Raw genomic sequence first — 24007 nt, 5'->3', positions numbered from 1 at the left:
AGAAAGTTTAGTGATTTCGTGTGAAAATAACTGTTTGTTAGTTTGGTGACCATCTGACTTCAATTTGACTCACTCCAATTTTATTTTATTTTAATTGTTTTTTCTTTTTGTGGCTTTTGTTCTTAATCTAATTTCATTCACCTTTTTTCCCCTCATTTTATTATATTTTTTTCATAATTAAATCTCATTTGTCTTTTTGCTCTTTTTCTTTATTCTACTTTATTAATTTCTAATAATTTTCATTCAATTTTTTTTATCAAATATATTTTGTTACGGTCTAATTCTACACAACTTCTGATTCCCTTACTTTTGTTCTCTTTTTTCTATAACAACAAAGAAAAGGTAACTAAAATTGAATATGTCAAATCAATAGTAGTTTCGGTATATAATTATTGTATATTATGATACTCAGATGGTATATATCATATATTAACGATATTATATGAAATTGATTCATTTTTTCCGTAAAATACTATCCAATCATCTATCTATATATAATAGGAGAGGTAAAAAAGCGCCACGTGTCAGCACCACAAAAAAACAGATTTTTAAAATAATTAAAATTAATTACATGTAATAGGATTTAATAATAAATTATTATTTTATTTTTAAAATAATTTTAAATTTTAAATATGTAACGTGTGTGTGAGATTCCCTTTTTTTTGGAATTTTTTTTTAACCATCTTTCCACAACCTCCTTATTTGTTATGAATAATAATAATAATAATAATATCTATCTATATATAATAGGAGAGGGGAAAATGCCACGTGTCAGCGCCACAGTTAATCTCAAAATTTTAGTATTTAAAAAGTCAATTTAAAAAAGATAAATAAAAAATATGATTTTTTAAATAAAAAAAAACACATGTCAGCAATTACTAAAAAAAACTGCATCTTTCTGTTCTTCAAAATTTGATTTAAAAATATTTTTACAATGGAATTTTACAGTTAAAGCCAACTGTCAACACCCAAAAAATTGGGATTTAATATTTTAAAATAAAATATTAAATTTATGAATTATTAATATTAATTTAAAATCTGAAAATAAAATAAAAATTACTAACACTAAAAAGAAAAATGATTTTACAAAAAAAAAAAATACAATATAAAATAAAATAAAATAAAATAAAAAAGTTACGTAACTACATCTTAGGTATCCATCTTTTTTACTTCATTTTTTAATTTTTTTGAAAATGATAGTTATCCAAATCAATAATCAAACGGATAAGTTTTTGAAATTTGAGTTATTAATTTAAAATTTAAAATTTTAAAAGATAAATAACTAATTTTATTCCTAGAAAATAGTTACCGCATAACACACGTTTAAATAACAAAAATCATTCTTAACTGCACCATTTACATCTTCCCAAAAACTTACTCATTTCAGAATTGTTATTCTCTTATATTTATTCAACTACTTAAACATGGTAATGTTTTTTGCTTTTCGTATTTGCTTTTATGATTAGTTCATGAGTATGAAGAGAAGATCATTTGATTTAAAAGAGTTCAGAAATAGATTCTGACAACATTGATATTTCTTTCAAGATAAGTTCATAGTTTTTCATATTAATGAAAAGGAGTATGTTTAATTTTGTTTAAGATAAGGAAGGAGTATGTGTTATACTATTAATCAATATGCTTATTTAAATATATACAATATTACTATATATTAGAAGAGTCTAGGATTACTACCATTGTTCCAATAAAAACATTACAAGTGTCCATTATTACTATATAAAATATATAAGTGGGCCCCACCATAATAATAATAATAATAATAATAATAATAATAATTATTATTATTATTATTATTATTATTATTAGTATTATTATTATATATGTATTATTATTATTATTATTTTTTTATTTTTTTTTTTAATTATTATTATTATTATTATTATTATTACCATTGTTCCAATTAAATCACTACAAATGTCCAATACTTACTATATAAAATATATAAGTGGGCCCCACCTCCTTCCACTTAAATAATATTTTTCAACCTTATCATGGTAAAAGTTGAATTTATTTTCCTTTTCATTTAATTTTATATGATATTATTTTTTTCTATAAAATCATTATATATGTTTTAATAATTTAAATTTCAAAAACATTATAATTTAACTTTAAAGATTTTATTTTATCAAAATCTTGTACATTGAAATATATAGCTATGAATTTAAAATATTTTTAAAATCATATAAAAATTTCAATAACTTCTCAAATTCCATAATATAACACTTAAATACTACATATTATATATTAATTACTATACTATAAATGACTTAAATACTCCATATTATCTATTACAATAATTAACAATTATTTGACACTTTAAATTCTATCAATGCCATATAAATTAGGACAAAAAATCTAACATATAATATTTAAATATATTTAAAAATAATATAAGTAATACATTACATTACAATAATTAACAGCTTAATTATTTAAAACTTATATAAAAAATTTAATTGAGTCTCTAAATTCTATTGGTACCACATAAAATAGATTATATAATAAACATATATTGTTTGAAATTGACGAAAAAGAAACAATAAATTACAATAATTAATAAAAAAATAGTCCACTCCAAAAAATCTATCAATTAACAACATATATTGTTTGAAATTGACGAAAAAGAAACAATAAATTACAATAATTAATAAAAAAAATAGTCCACTCCAAAAAATCTATCAATTAACAACATATATTGTTTGAAATTGACGAAAAAGAAACTATAAATTACAATAATTAACAAAATAAATCTCTCGACTCCAACAAATCTATCAATTAATGCCACATAAATTGGGACATGGCAAATAACATATAGTATTAAAAAATTAGGTTCAAAATGTACTAAAAAATACAATAATTAACAACTTAATATATTAAAGAGACATATAAAAAAGGGTTAATATTTAAAATTTTGCATGTGCTACATAAATTAGAACAAATAGAGTAATAAATATTACTTTCAAAATTATGTTAAAAAAAAGTACTACAAATCACAATAGCTAACAATTTAAAATATTTTTAAAATCATATAAAAATTTCAATAACTTCTCAAATTCCATAATATGACATAAATTATAAAAAAAAGTGTTATAAATCATAATAAATAGTACAATATTTAAACTACTTTAAAAGCATTATAAATTGTAATAAATAATACAACAATTTAAATTACTTAAAATTTAACGACTTAAAAATATTTTTTTAAATGTATTAAAATTTTGGTTAATTGTCAAAACTTTACATGTGCCACATAAATTGGGACATGGAGAGTCACACATATTTTTTTTTTTAAAAAGTACATTAAAAGTATTCTATCAATTAACAACATATATTGTTTGAAATTGACGAAAAAGAAACTATAAATTACAATAATTAACAAAATAAATCTCTCGACTCCAACAAATCTATCAATTAATGCCACATAAATTGGGACATGGCAAATAACATATATTATTAAAAAATTAGGTTCAAAATGTACTAGAAAATACAATAATTAACAACTTAATATATTAAACAGACATATAAAAAATGGTTAATATTTGAAATTCTGCATGTGCCACATAAATTAGAACAAATAGAGTAATAAATATTATTTTCAAAATTATGTAAAAAAAAAGTACTACAAATCACAATAGCTAACAATTTAAAATATTTTTAAAATCATACAAAAATTTCAATAACTTCTCAAATTCCATAATATAACACTTAAATACTACATATTATATATTAATTACTATACTATAAATGACTTAAATACTCCATATTATCTATTACAATAATTAACAATTATTTGACACTTTAAATTCTATCAATGCCATATAAATTAGGATAAAAAACCTAACATATAATATTTAAATATATTTAAAAATACTATAAGTAATACTATACATTACAATAATTAACAGCTTAATTATTTAAAACTTATATACAAAATTTAATTGACTCTCTAAATTCTTGGTACCACATAAAATGGATTATATGATAAACATATATTGTTTGAAATTGACGAAAAAGAAACAATAAATTACAATAATTAATAAAAAAAATAGTCGACGAAATTGACGAAAAACAAATTATAAATTACAATAATTAACAAAATAAATCCGTCGACTCCAACAAATCTATCAATTAATGCCACATAAATTGGGACATGGCAAATAACATATATTATTAAAAATTAGGTTCAAAATGTACTATAAAATACAATAATTAACAACTTAATATATTAAAGAGACATATAAAAAAGGGTTAATATTTGAAATTCTGCATCTGCCACATAAATTAGAACAAATAGATTAATAAATATTATTTTCAAAATTATGTTAAAAAAAGTACTACAAATCACAATAGCTAACAATTTAAAATATTTTTAAAATCATATAAAAATTTCAATAACTTCTCAAATTCCATAATATGACATAAATTAAAAAAAAAGTGTTATAAATCATAATAAATAGTACAATATTTTAACTACTTTAAAAGTATTATAAATTGTAATAAATAATACAACAATTTAAATTACTTATTACTTAAAATTTAACGACTTAAAAATATTTTTTTAATGTATTAATATTTTGGTTAATTGTCAAAACTTTACATGTGCCACATAAATTGGGACATGGAGAGTCACACATATTTTTTTTAAAAAAATTACATTAAAAGTATTCTATCAATTAACAACATATATTGTTTGAAATTGACCGAAAAAAAAACTATAAATTACAATAATTAACAAAATAAATCTCTCGACTCCAACAAATCTATCAATTAATGCCACATAAATTGGGACATGACAAATAATATATATTATTAAAAAATTAGGTTCAAAATGTACAATAAAATACAATAATTAACAACTTAATATATTAAAGAGACATATAAAAAATGCTTAATATTTGAAATTCTGCGTGTGCCACATAAATTAGAACAAACAGAGTAATAAATATTATTTTCAAAATTATGTTAAAAAAGAGTACTACAAATCACAATAGCTAAAAATTTAAAATATTTTTAAAATCATATAAAAATTTCAATAACTTCTCAAATTCCATAATATGACATAAATTAAAATTAAAAAATATATATATATTGGGCCCGTGCTGGCACGGGGTCCTATATCTAGTGTATATTACATAGAAATATGACTTTGTTCTCTTATGAAAAAATATTCTTCCTATTTCAATTTATGTGATGTTGTTTTATTATATTTAAGAAAAATGTGAATACTTTGTAATGTTTCAAAATTATTCTAAAAATAAATAAATTTTTAAATACAAAACCTATTTTTATGAAATTATATCAAAATATTTCTAACTACACATTACCGTTTCATGTTGGATTCCTAAAAACCTGGAACCATAAATCAATGTATGTTTAGGACTTCTCTACTTTCTTTTTATTTTTGGAATTAATCAAACTTTTATATCAACTATTTAAACTAAAAATAAATTGATTATATTTATATAAATTCTGCATACAAACAATTGTTAAAAACTTTCAAAATAGAAAATAAGAAAATAATTTACAAGAATCTGGAAAAATATGAAATCAGAATAATTGAAATTTGTGCCATACTTTTCTACTTATAGTTATTTTTATTTGATACTTTTTTTTTCTTTTAAAAATTTCATAAAGGCAGAGTATTTTAATTTGTAAATTGAATCCAAAAACAAAATTTAACAAATTAAAATAAAACATTGCAAACTCAAAATTAACGTACGATACCACTAAAAATTAAATCACACTTTTTAAAACTCTATTTTATATCAAAATAGAAACTACTTTTTTATAACAATTGCAAGGTCAGTTTTATCTCCCAAAAGGGTTAAATTGATTATTTATAACAATTGGAAGTTTAAAATAAACGAAATTTTACTAGAAAAATTAACTGTATTCTTAAATCTATTTTATAGGAAATTAGCAACTACTTCAATATAACAATTACAAGGTCTATTTTATCTCCCACGGGATTAAATTGATTTATTTATTTTTAAATTGAGATATATATTTTAAGTGTTATTGTAGTTACTTAGAATTAATAAATTATTAACATAGTTTTTTTTATTCAAATGACATAAAAAGAATAAAGTATAGACACGTAAAATTATTTGAAGTATTTGATGTTTGATTATCCTTAAAAGAATTCAACATAATATATATATATATATTATTAATAATAATAATAATATAACCAACTGTAGATAACAATAATAATAAAATCATATTAAACTTTATTATTTGATTTTGTTAGAATTTTCTTTTATCAGTAGTTATTTTAAATAAAATTAAAAATAATCATGAAATAAATAATAATGATTAATTTTAATATTTACATCAAATTAAAATACTTTTAACATTATTTTTAATGCATAAAGAAACCTTTAACTATAATATTATAATTAATTAAATAATTAATTTTATTAGTTGATCTTTTAAACTAAATAAAACATATAAATCACAAACTGAATGTACTGCTAAAAAAATTCAAACACTTTAAACTATTTCAATCTATATATTTTTATCTGTATATCTATATATAAGTAAAAGTGACACATGTGAACACCACAAAAAAGCAGATTTTTAATTAAAATTAATTACATGTAATAAGATTAAATGATAAATAACTATTAAATTAATAATTACATGGTATAGGATTAAAAAATAAAATACTATTTTATTTTTTAAAACATTTTTTTAAGAACAATTTATAAAATTAATAGTTATAAAACTTACTTAAATTAACTTTTATTAAAAGAATTCTATTACTTTATAAATTAAAATAAAAAAGTAGAAAAGAAAAAAGAAACTAAAAAAACGTAGTGCATCAGACATTTTCAATAAATAAATAGAAAAAACTGCCCACTTATTAAAAAAAATTGTTAAATGAAGATATACTTTGTTTTTAAAAAAATAAAGCTGATTTTAAATGTGACTTTAAAGTGGAAACGTGACCAGATTGTTACCAAAACTGATTTTAAGTAGCCGACCCAGGTAATTTTATTTTAATAAAAATACTTTTTAAATTTGAATTTGAAGTGGTTATCCATTATCTCTATTCTCTATATATAGACACCAAATTGTTACCAAAACTGATTTTAAGTCACCAACCTTATTTTTTTGAATTTAAATTTAAAATGGTTACCTAAAACTACTCTATCCATTATCTCTATTTTCTATATATACACATAAATAAATTTCAATTAAAAAATTAATGGGTCTATTGTTCTTCAAATATGTAATGTTATTTGTTGAAAGTTCAAGAAGAAGACAATATTTATCAAAGCTCTACTGCACATCATGATGATATTTTTAGATCTATAATATCTTATTGTGCTTCTTTTGGTTCACTTCATTCAATTTTATTTGTTACTATCATATTTTGTCTTAATTTCTTTAGATTGAATGAATTTTCTATGTTTATTTGATTTACATTTATAATTGAGATTAAATTATTTGAGAAAAAATCTTAGTATTTAACTTTCATGTTTTCAGTAAAAATCTAGAAATGGTCTATTAATTAACTTTATTCTTTTGTGTTTCGCAGATTTTTATACGGTGTAAACTCTAGGATCGTAAGCAATACATAGCCAATATTGCTTTGCCAAAACAGATTATGGCTAATTGTAGCCATCCCAAGCCTTTTAGGTGGTAGTAATATTTAGATAAACCACGTAATAGTTGGTTATTTAATAATTAAGAGCGTATGAGAAATTTAATTTATGAATATCATTTTCATGTTAGTAAATGGATTCAAATCATGAACTGGAAAATTGCCAACATCATGTTTGTGGTGTTAAGAATAAGATTATACAATGTTGAGTTTTGTTGCATATGAAAATTTTTCTCCAACTCACCGCATAAATGATGTAAATCCAATAATATTCATATTGTGTCTTTTTGCATATAAGTTATTTTTAAGACTCATATAAAATATAAGTATTTAGGTTGAATACTTCTATTAAATAAAAGTTATCTACTAAACACTCATATGTGTAGCAATCCATAAAAATGATACGAGAGTTTTTTATTTTATTTGAATTAATTTATTTTATGTACTTTTAAATCAAAATAGCTTCTATATATGTTCTATATATAAGTTGGATAAACTAAAAAAAAAAGTCCCTTCTAATGGTTGTGATTATAGTAAGTTAAGAATTTAGACATTTTACTTAGATTTTCTAGATCAAATGAGTTTCTATGTTTTTTTTTTCTGGATTACATTTGATATATTTCATGATTTTTTAAAATTGTATGTTATTTTTATTTAACTTTATTTAAGTTAATATAATACTTTCTTAATTTATTATTTTTTGTTAATTTTTATACAAATCATAGATACTAAATGGTTTTTATTATTGAATTATTATTGGTCATATCTTTACATATATTAAATGATTCTCTATGGGCAATTGGAAAATTAAATTATGATGGAATCATTAGTATAATAGTATCGATAAATATGTAATACATATCATTTATTATCATGATTTATGCATATTATCCCTCTTTCTTATAACCTTTTAATAATATACGTGAGTGTGAGAAAATATTAGAGGTTGAACAAAAACTCTAATTAAAATGTAAAAAGGAAAAATTTAGAAATGTCTAAATAATTAGAGACTAAAAATAATCTCTTTTTTAAACAAGTGAGATAACAGATAAAAATATATTATAAACTTAACAGGTTTATACAAAATTTATCAATATATGTGTATATTTGTAGTATGTGTGTCATAGTAATGAGTGAAGACATCAAATTATTAAGTGAAATATTAATAAGAATGATGCTTAACATGTTTCGAACGATATAAATGGTAATATAATAATGAAATGACAATTGAGATTTTATTAAATTTCTATAATCTTATAGTTTAAATTAGTCAAATTATATGATTAATAATATTATTCGCGCATCGCGCGGGTACAAATACTAGTAATATTAACAGAATATCATATATTGACATAATATCATTAAAGAGTGGCATTTCATTTCTTCAAGAAAAATATATTTTGTGTTATCAATCTAGCATATATCATTTATAGACATGATACCATAGATGATAAATTCATTCTTTTAAAAGAACACTATTCAATTTTATATGATACCACGCAATATATATCGTATGTGACTAATATATCCCTTATTAAATTAAAAATATACTACTCAGTCATAATACCACCATAATGCCATATATATATATACTATGCTATTATACTTTATGATGCTTTAATTGACTTCCTTTACAAATAATTTAATTATGTTAAATTCACAATTAATTACATTAAAGACCCAAAACTATAGAGTAACAAACCATTAAATTTCCATTTATCGTACTTTACTCATTAAACTATTGGTCAAATAAGTTATTAACTCCCCCAATTCTATTAGCAAAAAAATATATATTTCATAGTGAATACTTTGGCTATAAGTATGTCAATAGAAAACCTATTATTCAAAGTAAATCACCAAGAGAGTTAAAAACTAGTTTATAGAAAAAATAGTTTAAGCTAAAATGGCTAAACACCAAAGTTTCTTCATTTTGTTTATCACGTTTGTTGTTTTTTTTTTAGTTGAAGCATTTGAAAGTAAAGAGGTAGAAGGAAATTTGGATGCCCAGGGATGGATTAATGCACGTGCTACATTTTATGGTGACATGGGGGTGGTCAAACCATGCGTAAGTTATATTTGTACCTTAATTCCTTAGGTATGTTATCGAGATATCATTGTGAATAAGCTAGATATTATAATTTTTTTTAAAAAATCAATGAAAGTTATTCAATTAATCATCTTTTATTACATGTGGTTATAACATGGTGTTGAGGTATGTTGCGACATATAGACCAAGAATGAATTTTTCATCAAATTAACTTTATTTTTTGCTTTTTTAATTTGCTTTTGTACACATTGAATTAAAAAATAAAATAAATTTCTGAAAATATAATAGTTTTTTCCCTTCAAAATTACCGTTCTCTTAATGGTTGTGTCGAATTCCCAAAAAAAGATATTTATTTTGGAATAGAGGGAGTATAATATTGACTTTTTTTTGTTGAATTTAAATAAGGAATATAGTCAATGGATACATATAATGAGGGAATGCAATGGATTCATATAATTGAATTTAATTTATTTAAGACTGAGACATAATTACTATTATTATGGTTAAAATAAATTTACCATCCAAAAAAGAAACTTTAAAAGTACAAGTTAAAACCTATTTAGTTGGTGAAATGTCTTTTTATCTCCATTGATAATAATAGGCTAATGGTACATAGTTAGTTACCTTATACATGATGTTGGTTGGAGGTGACAAGTATACCATGGAATTAGTTGAGGTGGGCAAAAGCAGGCCCGAACACCACGAACATAAAAAAATAAAAATAGGCTAATGGTTTGTGTCACTCGCGAGTAATTGAAAAAAACTATGAACCATCTCAAAGGTTTGGAATAGTTATTTTTGGAGAAATATGATGTTATAGAAGCATTTTCACCTATGCATAAAAAATTTCAAAGTTTTTGGTTTGATTTTTCATAATGTGTGAGTCGAGGATCCTTCCAAAACAATCTCTCATAAGGTAAGAATAAGGTTTGCATACACTCTATCCTCTCCAAATCTCACTTGTGAAATTTCATTGGGTATGTTATTGTTGATGATGATTTTTCATAACATAGATATTAACATTGGTAAAAAATTTATTTGAATACTATATTGCAGAGGGAGCTTGTGGTTACGGAGACACAATCAAACAAGGGTATGGCCTAGAAACAACAGCACTAAGCACAGCACTCTTTAACAAAGGATCTACCTGTGGAGCTTGCTATCAAATAAAGTGCGTCAATGCTCCTAAAGCATGCCATCTAGACCAAGTCATAACTGTAACTGCCACCAATTTATGCCCTCCAAATTCCAAAACAACTAATGACGTTTGGTGCAATCCTCCACAACAACACTTTGATCTGACAATGCCTATGTTCATAAAGATTGCCGAGCAAAAAGCAGGGGTTGTACCAGTTGTTTACAGAAGAGTCACTTGCCAGAAAAAAGGAGGTCTCAAGTTTGAGATCGCAGGGAATCCCAATTGGATTCTTGTTCTTGTTTTCAATGTGGGAGGTGTTGGAGATGTTGTCAATGTCAAAATCAAAGGATCTAAGACTGAATGGGTACCAATGTCGCGAAATTGGGGACAAAATTGGCAGGCTTCTGTGCAGTTGGCAGGACAAAGCTTGTCTTTCCAAGTACAAACTAGCGATGGCAAATGGGTTCAATCTGATAATGTTGCTCCGGATAACTGGCAATATGGTCAGACATTTGAAGCGAAGAATAATTTTTAGTGATTATGTATTTTGGAAAATGAGTAGCTTTTAATTTCTAATCAATATAGTTTATGATCTTTTCTCTAAGTTTTTTTTTCCCCGAATAAATTCTCTATATTTGAGTGGATATTATTGAGCAAGGAAGGAACAAAAAAAGAAGCCAAAGGTGTGGTCTAGCAGTAAATGAAGCACGAGAACTATCAGGTCTCATGTTCAAATTACAGCCAAACCTAGAACACTAAGCAATCAGTACTTGAATTGGTGGCGGTAGCAGGTGCAAGAGCTGGCCCAGACATGCTTAAAAGAGTAAGGAACTAAAAAGGTCACTAATAACAAATACTCCAAATAGTAACTAGGGACACATATCTGGAACAAAATTCATATCACCTTGGTATCTTGAAGAAATAGGAAACTACTTTTCTGTCTCTAACTATTATATCATCTATGGATCTTCATATAACCTTAGTCATTCAGTAATATGAACTCATAACATTCAGCCACTTGAACTTTCTATCTATTTAAGCTTTCCTAATACTGCGAAATAGCAGCTTTAGACTAGGCTAATTCTTCAGAACTGAGGCAAAACCAGCGGCAAAATACAAAAAGAATCATCACAGATCCTTTTTAGTCGGAGTTAGAGATAAACTTCACCTCTTATTGCCAAATGCTTGAGCATGACTTCTGGCAAGAATAACCATCAGAGCACCAATTCCAGCAGCCATCCCAGCTCCAAAGCAGAAAGAAGGCATGTGAACAATTGATCTTCCTTTGTTTTGCATCAGCTCCCAATGCAATTGAACATCATCTGCGTGCCATAAGCTCATGTGTACAGCCAGTGTCATTTTTAGATCAGAATCAAGTGGTGTGCTTAGAACTTGTAAGCACATTGGACAAGAAGCTTTCAAAGTCGTTCCTTCTTCCATTATAGCGACTCTCCCAGCAACTGCCATCGCCTTATCTCGCAGTGGCTTTCCAAAGGGCCTAGAAATCTAAACAAGGATTTTAGCTTCAGAAGAAGATAAATTGCAAGATTTGCTAATAAACATGACTTAGTGGCAAGTCAAATTTCAATTGAAGTAACTGGCTTACCATTATAAGCCTACAGAGCCGCTTCCACGACATCATCAGCTGCCTCCTCATCTTCTAGGACTAAACTACTGTGAATAATTAAAATGAAAGTTGTTCTCTGCAATGATATTTCAGGAAATGAAACAAATCAAAGTAATGTTTCACGAAAGATCAATACGTATTTCATGGGCTGTTAAATATTAGCCCGATGGTGAGGTCTAGTGGTTAATGAAGTGGATTGAGAACCACGAGGTCTCACCTCTAAATACTAGCGGAGGCCAAAACATTAGGTTATATCTTCTATGGTAGAAGCAGAAGGTACCCCGTGGAATTAGTCGAGGCACACACAAGCTTGACTCAGACACCACGGTTACAAAAGAAAAAAATATTAGCCCAATTCATGATTCTAGTTCTGCTAAATGATTTTTTACCTAGTTAAACACAAACCTTAATGAATCCTAGACACAACGATAATCCAAACCTTCGTTCATGCTTAGATAAGGTTAAGAAGGATTTCAAATAATTTATTCATTATCCTAAGAACTATCAACCAAAAAAATTGAAACATCAACAACATACCTACTGTTATCCCACACAAGTGGGGTCCAGATGTCTGCAAACGTTACCCCCTACTTTTGTTAGGTAGAGAGGTTGTGCCCGATATTGTGAGGTAGAGAAGTTGTCTCCCATAGACTGTATAACGACGCATTACCGAAACAGGAAAAAAAAAAATTTAAAAAATTGAAGCATTGCTTAGGAAAGATTATACATTGCTCTTTCACTAAACTACTTCACGATTCTTCTGATAGCGACCCAACTCAAACTTAAAAGTCAATTTTCTCCATATTTTTTCTCTTTTCCTTACAAAATACTTACCGGCAGCCCATTGATGCTTCAAGGAAATACTCGAAATTACGACAAAAAACGAGTGATTCCACTGTAAAAATTCACATTTAGCACTACAATGAACAACGATACTGCAACCGATTTAAGCAGGAATAGAGCAATTTATCCGTTACTTGGTGTAAAAGTAAACGCAAAATTTTCAAATACAGTTGGAGAATCTACAATGCACCTATCGATTTCTTAGCAAGTTCAAAGTAATGCACATATATTTACTATTGTCTGTGTTAGAGTCTAGAGATAAAAAGAAGGGTACCGTACTGAAGCAACTTCGCCGGAAAAATCTCGCCGACGATCTTTGAATTTACGTATTTATATAATGGATTAATTTGTTGGAAGAGGAGAATTGGGAAAGTTGTCTTGGTGGCGAAGGATGGTCAATCACTTTTTGACTTATGTAATATGCCATAAATAAAAATTAAGTAAAAAGTTATAATTCATCGACCCTAATATATTTTTATTATGTTTGATTATTTCTTTTCTAAAGAATCTCTCAATAATATTAAGATTGAATGTACATAAATATAGTTTTAAAAGTGAAACGTAAATAGAGAAATACGCTAGTCCCTCTGTTTATTTTTAATTGTCATGATTTGTTTTTTTAGAGTCAAACTATAAGAATTTTAAATAGCATTTTACGATGTATTTTTTCATTATATTGACATGTAAAATTGCAATTTATAGTATTATTTGTATAATTTTTGAATTTTTTTTTTGTTTAAAATATTAAATTAATGTAATCTAATTTACTTTGAAAATTAGTAAAATTGACTTTTGAAAAGCAGAACATAACAATTAAAATGGACGGAGGGAGCAATTTACATTTAATTTGTAGAGAAATCCCAAAATGCTCCTTGACTTTCGGGCTTAAATATGATCACACCATTAGTGTATTGTGTCCATTTAAGAAAACATTTGCTTATTTCTCTGAGAGGTAAATGTAGTCAAGGGAAAACTTGTCCTTTATCATTGATAATCCCACAAGTGGCGTTTGGAAAGGAAAATGTGTATGCAGGCCTTATTCCTGCAACATAGAGAGACTGTCTCTGATAAACTGTTTGTGATTCAATTTTTCATTTTCAAGAAAGTGAGCAACTGTAAGATGCAAGACAAACTTGATACCAAGTTGTCACAAGTTTTGTGTATCTTACTTTTTCCACATGCTAATATATTTCGTAGCGCCTAGAGTTTTTCACTCTCATCATCAAGGAGGAAACTTTGTTCATCCAGAGTGAATGCCTCCCAAAAAGTAGAAAAAATGCGCATAACACAAGCTAACATTCTACCAGTGAATGTAATAGAAAGTATGCTTGATTGTAAGGTAGGACAATCAAGCATAAATTCTCACTTAATTTAATGCATGTATTATTTGGTACCATATACCATAAGCATCAATTATATTTCTCCTGCGATAAACTAAACATTGCATTAGTTACGTGTGAAATAATTTTTAGAACTCTTCCGGCAAAACATTGTACAATTTGATGCCGGAATTTATTTTCCCCATTCTCTCCAATTAAACCACAACTTAAGGTTTACATTAATAGACTCGTGAACATTTCACATTGGTGAACTTACACACAGTAAAATTTTATATGAACTTCCTTATTAACCGTTTAGACTAAATTTAAACCCATACAAACATGGCCCATCCAACTTGTTGAAGTGAACGCCTATTTATGGAGTGGTGGCAAGTAGTTATTCCAAAACCTGCTTTGGGGGGTTAAATCATACATTATCAAGGCACCAACACACGCATCTAAAAAATGCAGTCATGCAGCAACCTGATTTCTAGTAAATTAAACAGTTAATTGCGTTATAAACAGTTCACTGAATTCACATAGCTTGAATGCAAAATGAGCAAAATACTCTCCAGGAGTGTCATTTTAAGTAAAATAGAGATAGAGATTGACCTAAAATGCTCAATATCTCAAGTTAAGTCAAACCTGTCAAAAATTACTTCCCATTCATACCATGTAAATTTCAAAGCCTGGCTTGATGCGTGACCATTCCTTGCCTGAAGCACGAGTGACCAGAGAAAACCCTGTCATTGACGTTGCTAACAGCTGTTAAGGGGTTCTACTGGTTTAAAGAAATCCTTCCTTTGCAGGGTCCAAGTATCAAAAAGGTACAAACAGGCAACACAAACAACTTCGCAAAGCTGACATTCATATTTTACCTACTAAGTTAAGCCTAGGCATCATATATTTACCCAAAAGATGTGAAATTCAAGTACACTACAACCTGACCTTAAACAATTACCATTACATTCACAACACTGAACTAACTACATATGGGCATCTCTCTATCTCTAACTATGGAGAGAGACACATGGAACGAACAACATTTCTTGACAATTGGCATAATTGGCCTACATGCAAAATGGACTGCATATATTGAATTCGAGGTAGCAATTTAGAGACGATTCTTTTTGCAATTATCTCTTTATGTGGCTCTATTTCTGCTGCTGCTAGTGCCAGTACATAATTAGCAACAAAACTCCAAGGGATGTGGAGCTAGTGGATTGATGACGAGAATGTGGAAAAAATATTAACTAAATCAATGATCATAGTGAAAGACATTGTACCCTATCAGGAAGATTTTGAGGCATTGGGAGCACATACGTATCTTTGCAGAAAAGGTTTATGGCTACGTGCAGCAGCATCTGTTGAAGATGACTCAACACCACTGGATTGCCCCCCGACCATGAAACTTTCAAATCGATAGAAGACTGAGAACTTCTCCAGATCTTGTCCTTCCACTATCATGTCTAATAGTGGTTCTTGTCCAAACTGCACCATAGTGGCAGCAAAATCAGAACCATGTGAATTGACAAGTGTCCTAGTCAGTAACACATCAAAGATAAAATGAACTACTTATATTAATAGGAAGCATTTATGGAAGCAGATATAAGGACAATGGCAGAGTTACTGATTAAAAAAAATAGTAGTGTTGAATTTCTCAGAACAGACTAAATAACTTCATGCACATGCTGTGATTGAAGAAGTGCAGGGCAAGCAAATATGCACTCTCAGGAAGATTTCATCTAAATTAGCACTATTTCTTCATTTCATGAAATGGGAAATAGCAGTACTGATGATAAAAAGACCTGTTAGAAATTGGCATAATTTAACAACGGCTCTCTCAATTGAATTGAAGTATTTGAGACTTTTTACATTGAAATAATAGTGAATTCAAATATTAATACTTTGATATTTTACCAATACCCACTTATATATGTATTGTTTTTTTTTTTCATAATCATTCGATGAAAAAAGTAATACTACCTCCATTTCAAAATAAGTGAATGGTGGAGCCTTTTTTCTTAGTTCAAAATAAGTGACTTGTTCAAAGTTCAAGAGAGTTGTTGGAATTTTTTACCATTTTTGCCACTCAGTTACATCCTCTAGGTGATAAATTCAAGAGAGTTGACTGCTCATATTTATGATTTTACTTTGAATTATTTCAAGAATAGTTTGAAAATAACCAAAAGAGCAAAAGTGGAAAGTGGTATTTATTTTACGGACTATACTTTTTTTCTTAATGGGTGTACATTGTACAACAATTCACTTATTTTGAATTGGAAGGAGTAATATTAAGACAAGCCTACTTATTTTTTTCCCATTTTATTATATCAAAGTCAAATGAATTTTAGTTTTTTAAAAAAAAATTCACTATGCAAGTATTATGATGCTTTAGTTGACTTCCTCACTCTCTTTTTTATTTTATTTAGTAAACATCTCTATTTACTCAAGACTACAGAGTAACAAATCACTAAATTTCGACTAATCCTACTTTTCTCATTTAACTACAAGACAAATGAAGTAATTAACTCTCCAATTCTTTTAGCAAAATAAAATTGATGCAGATTTGCTTACTTACAACTTATATAAGCACTTAAATGCAAATACTAATTAATTGGGAAGAATGGCAAGTAATTTAATTTATTTAATTAATTTTCCAAAAATAAACTCCATGGTATCCAATTAAAATATTTATTCTCATTAATGTAATTTCCTTTTTTTCTAAGGGACTTCATTTTAGTTCCATTTTAAGAGAATATTATGGCTATAAATTGTATGTCCAAAGCAAAACTATTATAAAAAGCAAATCAACCAGCGAGTTGAAACTAGTTTAGAGAAAAAAAAATTGTTTTAGCTAAAATGGCCAAACACCAAAGTTTCTTCATTTTGTTTATCACATTTGTTGCTATTTTTTTAGCAGTAACATATGAAAGTAAAGAGGTTGAAGGAAATTTGGATGCCCAGGGATGGAAAAATGCACGTGCTACATTTTATGGTGACATGGGGGGTAATGAAACCATGCGTAAGTTTTCCTTGTACCTTAATTCCTTATGTATGTTGTTGAGACACTTATCGAGTGTCGAGACTCGAGACAAAGAAGGTAGAAATTATATTTTTTGAAAAAATATTTGAGATTGAGAATATATATATATATATATATATATATATATATGTTACAACGTGATGTTGAGATATGTTGCAACATATAGACCAGAAATGAATTTTCCATCAGATTTCACCTACTGTAGGCCTCATCTATCCAGATTTAGGATCGACAATCTAAGTAAGCTCACACTAACAGAAGTAAATTATTTTATTTTCATTTACTTTTTCTTTTTCTTTTCTACACCCATCATTCTAATATAAATAAATTTCTAGCACTTTTTTTATGGTCCAAAATGAATAAAATTTTCAAAGGCCAAAGATGTTTTTTTTTCATAACGTGTGAGTCGAGGGTCCTTTGGAAATAATCTCTCTACCATCACGAGATAAGGTAAGGTCTACATCCACTCTACCCACCCGGAAACTCACTTGTGGGATTCCATTGGGTATGTTGTTGTTGTTGATGATGCTTTTTCATAACATAGATATTAACGTTTGTAACAAATTTATTTGAATACTATATTGCAGAAGGAGCTTGTGGTTATGGAGACTTATTCAAGCAAGGGTATGGCCTGGAAACAGCGGCACTAAGCACAGCACTCTTTAACAACGGATCTACCTGTGGAGCTTGCTTTCAAATAAAGTGTGTCAATGCTCCTAAAGCATGCCATCCAGACCAAGTCATAACTATAACTGCCACCAATTTCTGCCCTCCAAATTACACAAAAACTACAGACGTTTGGTGCAATCCTCCACAACAACACTTTGATCTGTCATTGCCTATGTTCTTAAAGATTGCCGAGTACAAAGCAGGGGTTGTCCCTGTTGTTTACAGAAGAGTCACTTGCCACAAAAAAGGAGGTCTCAAGTTTGAGATCAAAGGGAATTCTAATTGGATTCTTGTTCTTGTTTTCAATGTGGGAGGTGTTGGAGATGTTGTCAGTGTCAAAATTAAAGGATCTAAGACTGGATGGACACAGATGTTGCGGAATTGGGGACAAAATTGGCAGATTTCTCAGCAGTTGGCAGGACAAAGCTTGTCTTTCCAAGTACAAACTAGCGATGGCAAATGGGTTCAATCTGATAATGTTGCTCCTGCTAACTGGCGATTTGGTCAGACATTTGAAGCGAAGAATAATTTTTAGCAATTGTATTTTGGAAAATGAGTAGTTTTTAATAAATATAATTTATGATCTTTTCTAGAAGTTTTTTTGTTTTCGAATAAATTCTCTATTTTTGAGTGGACTTTGAGCAAGGAAGGAACATAAGAAGAAGCCAAAGGTGTGGTCTAGCGGTAAATGAAGCACGAGAACAATATTCACATCATCTTGGTATGACAGAGAAATAGGAAAACTACTTTTCTGTCTCTAACTATATCATCTATGGATCTTCATATAACCTTAGTCACTTAGTAAATACGAACTCATAATATTCAGCCACTTGAAATTTCAATCTATTTGAGCTTTCCTAATACTTCAAAATAGCAGCTTTAGACTAGGCTAATTATTCAGAACTGAGGTAAAAACAAGCAGCAAAACACAAAAAGAAACATCACAGACCGTTTTTATTCTGAATTAGAGATAAACGTCACCTCTTATTGCCAAATGCTTGAGCATGACTTCTGACAATAATAACCATCAGAGCACCAATTCCAGCAGCCATCCCAGCGCCAAAGCAGAAAGAAGGCATGTGAACAATTGATCTTTCTTTGTTTTGCATCATTTCCCAATGCAATTGAACATCATCTCCGTGCCACAAGCTCATGTGTAGCCAGTGTCATTTTCAGATCAGAATCAAGTGGTGTGCTAAGAACTTGCAAACACACTGGACAAGTAGCTTTCAAAGTTATTCCATTATAGCGACTCTTCCAGCAACTGCCATCGCCTTATCCCACAATTACAAGATTTGCTAATAAGCATGACTTAGTGGAAGGTCAAATTTCAATTAAAGTAACCGGCTTTACCATTATAAGCGTACAGAACCGCTGCCACGACATCATCAGCTGCCTCCTCATCTTCTAGGACTGGCAACTGTGAATAATCAAAATGAAAGTAGTTCTCAGCAATGATATTTCAGGAAAAGAAATAAATCAAAGTAAAGTATCACGAAAGATCAATACGTGTTTCCTGGGCTATTAACTATTAGCCCGATAGTGAGATCTAGTGGTTAATAAAGTGGATTGAGAACCACAAGTTCTCACATCTAAATACTAGCGGAGGCGAAAACATTAGGCTCTATCTTCTATGGTAGAAGCATAAGGTATCCTGTGGAATTAGTCAAGGTGTGCACAAGCTTGGCCTGGGACACCACCGTTATAGAAGAAAACAATATTAGCCTGATTCTAGTTCTGATAAATGAATTTTTACCTGGTTAAACATAAATCTCAGAGAATCCTTAACGGAATGATTATCTAAACCTATGTTTCACACTTAAATATTAGGCTCTATCTTCTATGGTAGAAGCATAAGGTATCCTGTGGAATTAGTCGAGGTGTGCACAAGCTTAGCCTGGGACACCACCGTTATAGAAGAAAACAATATTAGCCTGATCCTAGTTCTGATAAATGAAAATTTACCTGGTTAAACACAAATCTCGGAGAATCCTCAACGGAATGATTATCTAAACCTATGTTTCACACTTAAATAAGGTTAATAAGGATTTCAAGTAATTTATTCATCATCCTAATAAATATCAACCAAAAAAACTGAAACAATTACAATATACCCCGTGTAATTCTACAATCACAAGTGGGTCTGGAAAGGTAGGATATACGCAAACCTTACCCTTACAGCCTACCTTTGCGAGGTAAAGATGTTTCTAATAGACCCTCGACACAACAAGGCATTATCAAAACAGGCCAAAAAATAAAATAAAAATTGAAGCATTGATCGAGTTAAATGAAACTAAGGATTATTATACATTGCTTCTTTCACTAAACAATTTCGTGATTCTTCTAATAGCAACCCAACTCAAACTTAAAAGTCAATTTTCTCCATATTTTTCTCTTTTTCCTTACAAAATTCTTACAGGCCCATGCTTCAAATTCAATGAACTACACTATATTAAGCCAAAACGAGCGAATCAACCATAAAAACCCACAGTAGCACTACATTGAGCAACAGTACTGCAACCGATTTAAGCAGGAATAAAGCAATTTCTCCGTTGTTTTATGTAAAAATAAAGGCAAAATTTTCTAATCAGCTAGAGAATCTACAATAAACCAATATATTCACTATTGTGTGTGTTAAAGATAAAAAGAAGAGTACCGTGCTGAAGCAACTTCGCCGGAAAAATCTCGCCGACGATCTTTGAATTTACTGTATTTGTATAAATGAAAAGTAATTTGTTGGAAAAGGAGATTTGGGAAAGTTGTCTTGGTGGCGATGGTCAATCACTTTTTGACTTATGTAATACGCCATAAATAAATAAAAATAAGTAAAGAAGGTTATAAATTTATCCACCCTAAAATAGTTTTATGTTTGATTACTTCTTTTAAAAGAATCGTTGGAATAATGTTTATAATTGAATGTACATAAGTACAATTTTAAAGTAAAAACTAAAAAGTGATTAGAGTTTACGTTATAAGCTATTTTTCAAATGTAAATTTTAAATTAATGATTTAAATTTTCATATTAAACATTTCAAATAAAGTGAAAAACAAAAAGATTAAAAAAAATTATAGCCTAACGGATCCAATTATTTAGTTCGCAAAAGACTTCTCTAAAACACAACTCCCAACTTACCATTCATTTTAGGGAAAATTATATATAATAGCAAACTATTAATTCAAATCAAATGCTATAAATATACTTTGATTCAATTGTACCCTATAGCAAACTATTGTTATTTTCGCCACTTTCCCTGGTGGAATCTCGCTCGCTACTCTCGTATGATGGCAGTCTCGCTCGCCTCTCTCGCTTTTATACAAACACAAATGTATAAAATGCGTTTGTGTGTGTATAAAGCGAGAGGAAATTGTATATATACATATATTTTCGTTCCCCTCTCCCAGATCTCGCTCGCCACTCTCCCAAATCTCGCTCGCCACCCTCGCCTCTCTCGCTTATACAAACAGAAACGAAATGTATAAATTGCGCTTTTGTTTGTATAAAGCGAGAGAAAATTGTATATACACATGCAAATACATATATCTTTGTCCTATACACTTATAATTATACAATACAAATATTTTCCTACCCAATTTTCTTTTGCCTTTCTCGCTTTCTCATTTTATACATACACAAATTATACAATTAATCTTTTGTATACAATTGCTTTCTTTTGTATATGTATAGCGAATTATACAACTATTTTCTTTGTATATGTGTAGCGAATTATACAACTATTTTTTTTGTATATGTGTAGCGAATTATACAACTGTTTTTTTGTATATGTATAGCGAATTATACATATATATATTTGTTATGGGGCGCAATTATGCAAATTTTGCTATAGCATACAAATATGAATTTTGTGTTTGCTATATATGAAAGTTACTCTAAATTTTATACATGTCTTTTGACATACCAAAATACTTGTAACCTTTTTTTTAAAAAAAATAAAAATTATTATTTTAATTCAAACGAAATCCAGAAAGGGACTAATGAAAGATTCGAGGGGCAATATAACAACAAAGAACTAGCCTCTTAGTAAAGGTCCATTTGGATTGACTTAAAAAGTAATTTTTAAATCAAAAATAAAAAGTCAAATTAAAATGACTTTTAAGTCAAAAAATAAAAAGTCAAATTAAAATGACTTTTAAGTCAAAAAATAGAAAGTAGAGGAAGATCTACTTTTGATTTTTGACTTATTTTTAAGTCATTCTTGACCTTGCCAAACACTTCTCAACTTATTTTAAGTCATTTTTTATTTATTTTAAGTTATGTTTTATATTTATCAAACACTTCCAGAAGTCAAAATCTGACTTAAAAGTAGGTTTGACCAACTTTTAAGCCAATCCAAACACCCTCTAAATGAGGCTTAAATAAGATTGCATCATTAGTGAAAACATGTCCTTAAAAGGTGAAAATGCCATATCCCATATATAATCCCACAAGTAAAGTTTGAAGTGGGTAATGTATATGCAAACCTTATTCATGCAAGGTAGAGAAATTAATTTCAATAAACTGTTTTTAGTTCAATTTTTCATTTTCAAGGGAGTGAGCAATTGTAAAATACAAAACAAACTTCATACCAAGTTGTCACAAGTTTTGCGTGTCTTCCTTTGTCCACATGCTAATAATATATTTCGTCGCGCCTACAATCTTACAGAGAAGGAAACTCCGTAATAAAATTTTGCTTCTGAATGTAGTAGAAAGTATGCTTGAACATCATAATTGATCGAGAATCCGATATGAAATGACTCCAGTCAACAATTCAAAAGTACGACAAAGATCAACGAAGTCGATTTAGCACCTCAATAATCACATCATGGGTTAAAATGCCTCGAGGGATTGTTACCCAGCAAAATAATTCATAAATTCTGACTTAATTTCATCTGGTACCATAGACCATAAGCAACAATTATATTTCTCCTGCGATAAACTATACATTGTGCAACTAACATTGCATTAGTTACGCATGTACTAATTTTTCAAACTCTTCCTGCAAAACATTGTGCTATTTGATGCTGGATTTAAGCCAATTATTTAAACACACACTCTGCAATTAACCAACTTAGAGTAAAATTTTAAACAAACTTCCTTATTAACCGTTTAAAACAAAAATTTAAACCATACACATGGCCCGTCCAACTTGTTTAAGTGACCCGCCCATTTAAACCCAGCCATTTAAAAATGGACTGGTGCCAAGTAGTTATCCCAAAACCTGCTATTTGGGCGATGAATCATTCCATTACTAAGGCACCAACACACGCATCTAAAAAAAATGTCGTCATGCAGCAACCTGATTTCTGGTAAATCAAACAGTTAATAACATTATGAACAGTTCACGTTAAGTAAAATGGAGATAGAGATTGAGATGAGCAAAATACTCTCCAGGAGTGTCATTTTAAGTAAAATGGAGATAGAGATTGACCTAAAATGCTCGATATCTCAAGTCCTTTTATACGCCTTTGGCGTTCTGTAAGCAACCACGCACAACAAAATGTTAAGTCAAACGTGTCAAAAATCTCTTCCCATTCATACCATGTAAATTTCAAAGCCTGGCTTGATGTGTGACCATTCCTTGCCTGAAGCAGGAGTGACCAGAGAAAACCCAGGCATTGACGTTGCCAACGGCTGTTAAGGAATTCTACTGGTATAAAGAAATCCCTTCTTTGCAGGGTCCGCAGGAGAGGGGG

At 28.5% G+C, this 24007-nt stretch overlaps 3 protein-coding genes and 1 pseudogene across 5 annotated transcripts in view; 3 read left to right on the top strand and 1 right to left on the bottom strand.

Moving 5' to 3' along the window:
• The first annotated feature begins 9530 nt into the window (after positions 1–9530).
• On the top strand, positions 9531–11645 carry LOC125832529 (expansin-A23-like; annotated as a pseudogene).
• LOC125832533 (PLASMODESMATA CALLOSE-BINDING PROTEIN 3-like) overlaps positions 9581–24007 on the top strand; it is a 96730-nt gene continuing 82303 nt past the window's right edge. The window contains exon 1 of the mRNA XM_049511703.1: positions 9581–9587. The gene's annotated coding sequence lies outside the window, so the exon portion shown is untranslated. The remainder of the gene's footprint in view (positions 9588–24007) is intronic.
• On the bottom strand, positions 11868–21058 carry LOC125832534 (uncharacterized). 3 transcript variants are annotated; one of them, XM_049511704.1, is made up of 3 exons: positions 20973–21058; positions 12419–12515; positions 11868–12318 (listed from the first exon to the last, which is right to left on the bottom strand). In XM_049511704.1, the coding sequence occupies exons 2-3, from the start codon at positions 12467–12469 to the stop codon at positions 11977–11979; spliced, it is 393 nt and encodes a 130-aa protein (XP_049367661.1). In that variant the 5' UTR covers positions 12470–12515; positions 20973–21058; the 3' UTR covers positions 11868–11976. The 3 variants fall into 3 exon arrangements, with proteins under 3 accessions (XP_049367661.1, XP_049367663.1, XP_049367662.1); XM_049511706.1 differs by having other exon boundaries at positions 12419–12486; positions 20973–21019; XM_049511705.1 differs by lacking the exon at positions 20973–21058 and adding an exon at positions 13562–13588.
• Positions 17410–18851, top strand: LOC125832530 (expansin-A23-like). The gene is made up of 2 exons (XM_049511700.1): positions 17410–17626; positions 18235–18851. Exons 1-2 carry the CDS (start codon positions 17464–17466, stop codon positions 18849–18851), a joined length of 780 nt encoding a protein of 259 aa, XP_049367657.1. The 5' UTR covers positions 17410–17463.

Source organism: Solanum verrucosum, unplaced genomic scaffold, assembly GCF_900185275.1.
Source record: "Solanum verrucosum unplaced genomic scaffold, falcon-dt-bn FXZP01000009.1, whole genome shotgun sequence".
Lineage (NCBI taxonomy): Eukaryota > Viridiplantae > Streptophyta > Magnoliopsida > Solanales > Solanaceae > Solanum > Solanum verrucosum.
Note: the sequence above shows the minus strand (reverse complement) of the source record. Positions and strands in the feature narration are given on the sequence as shown.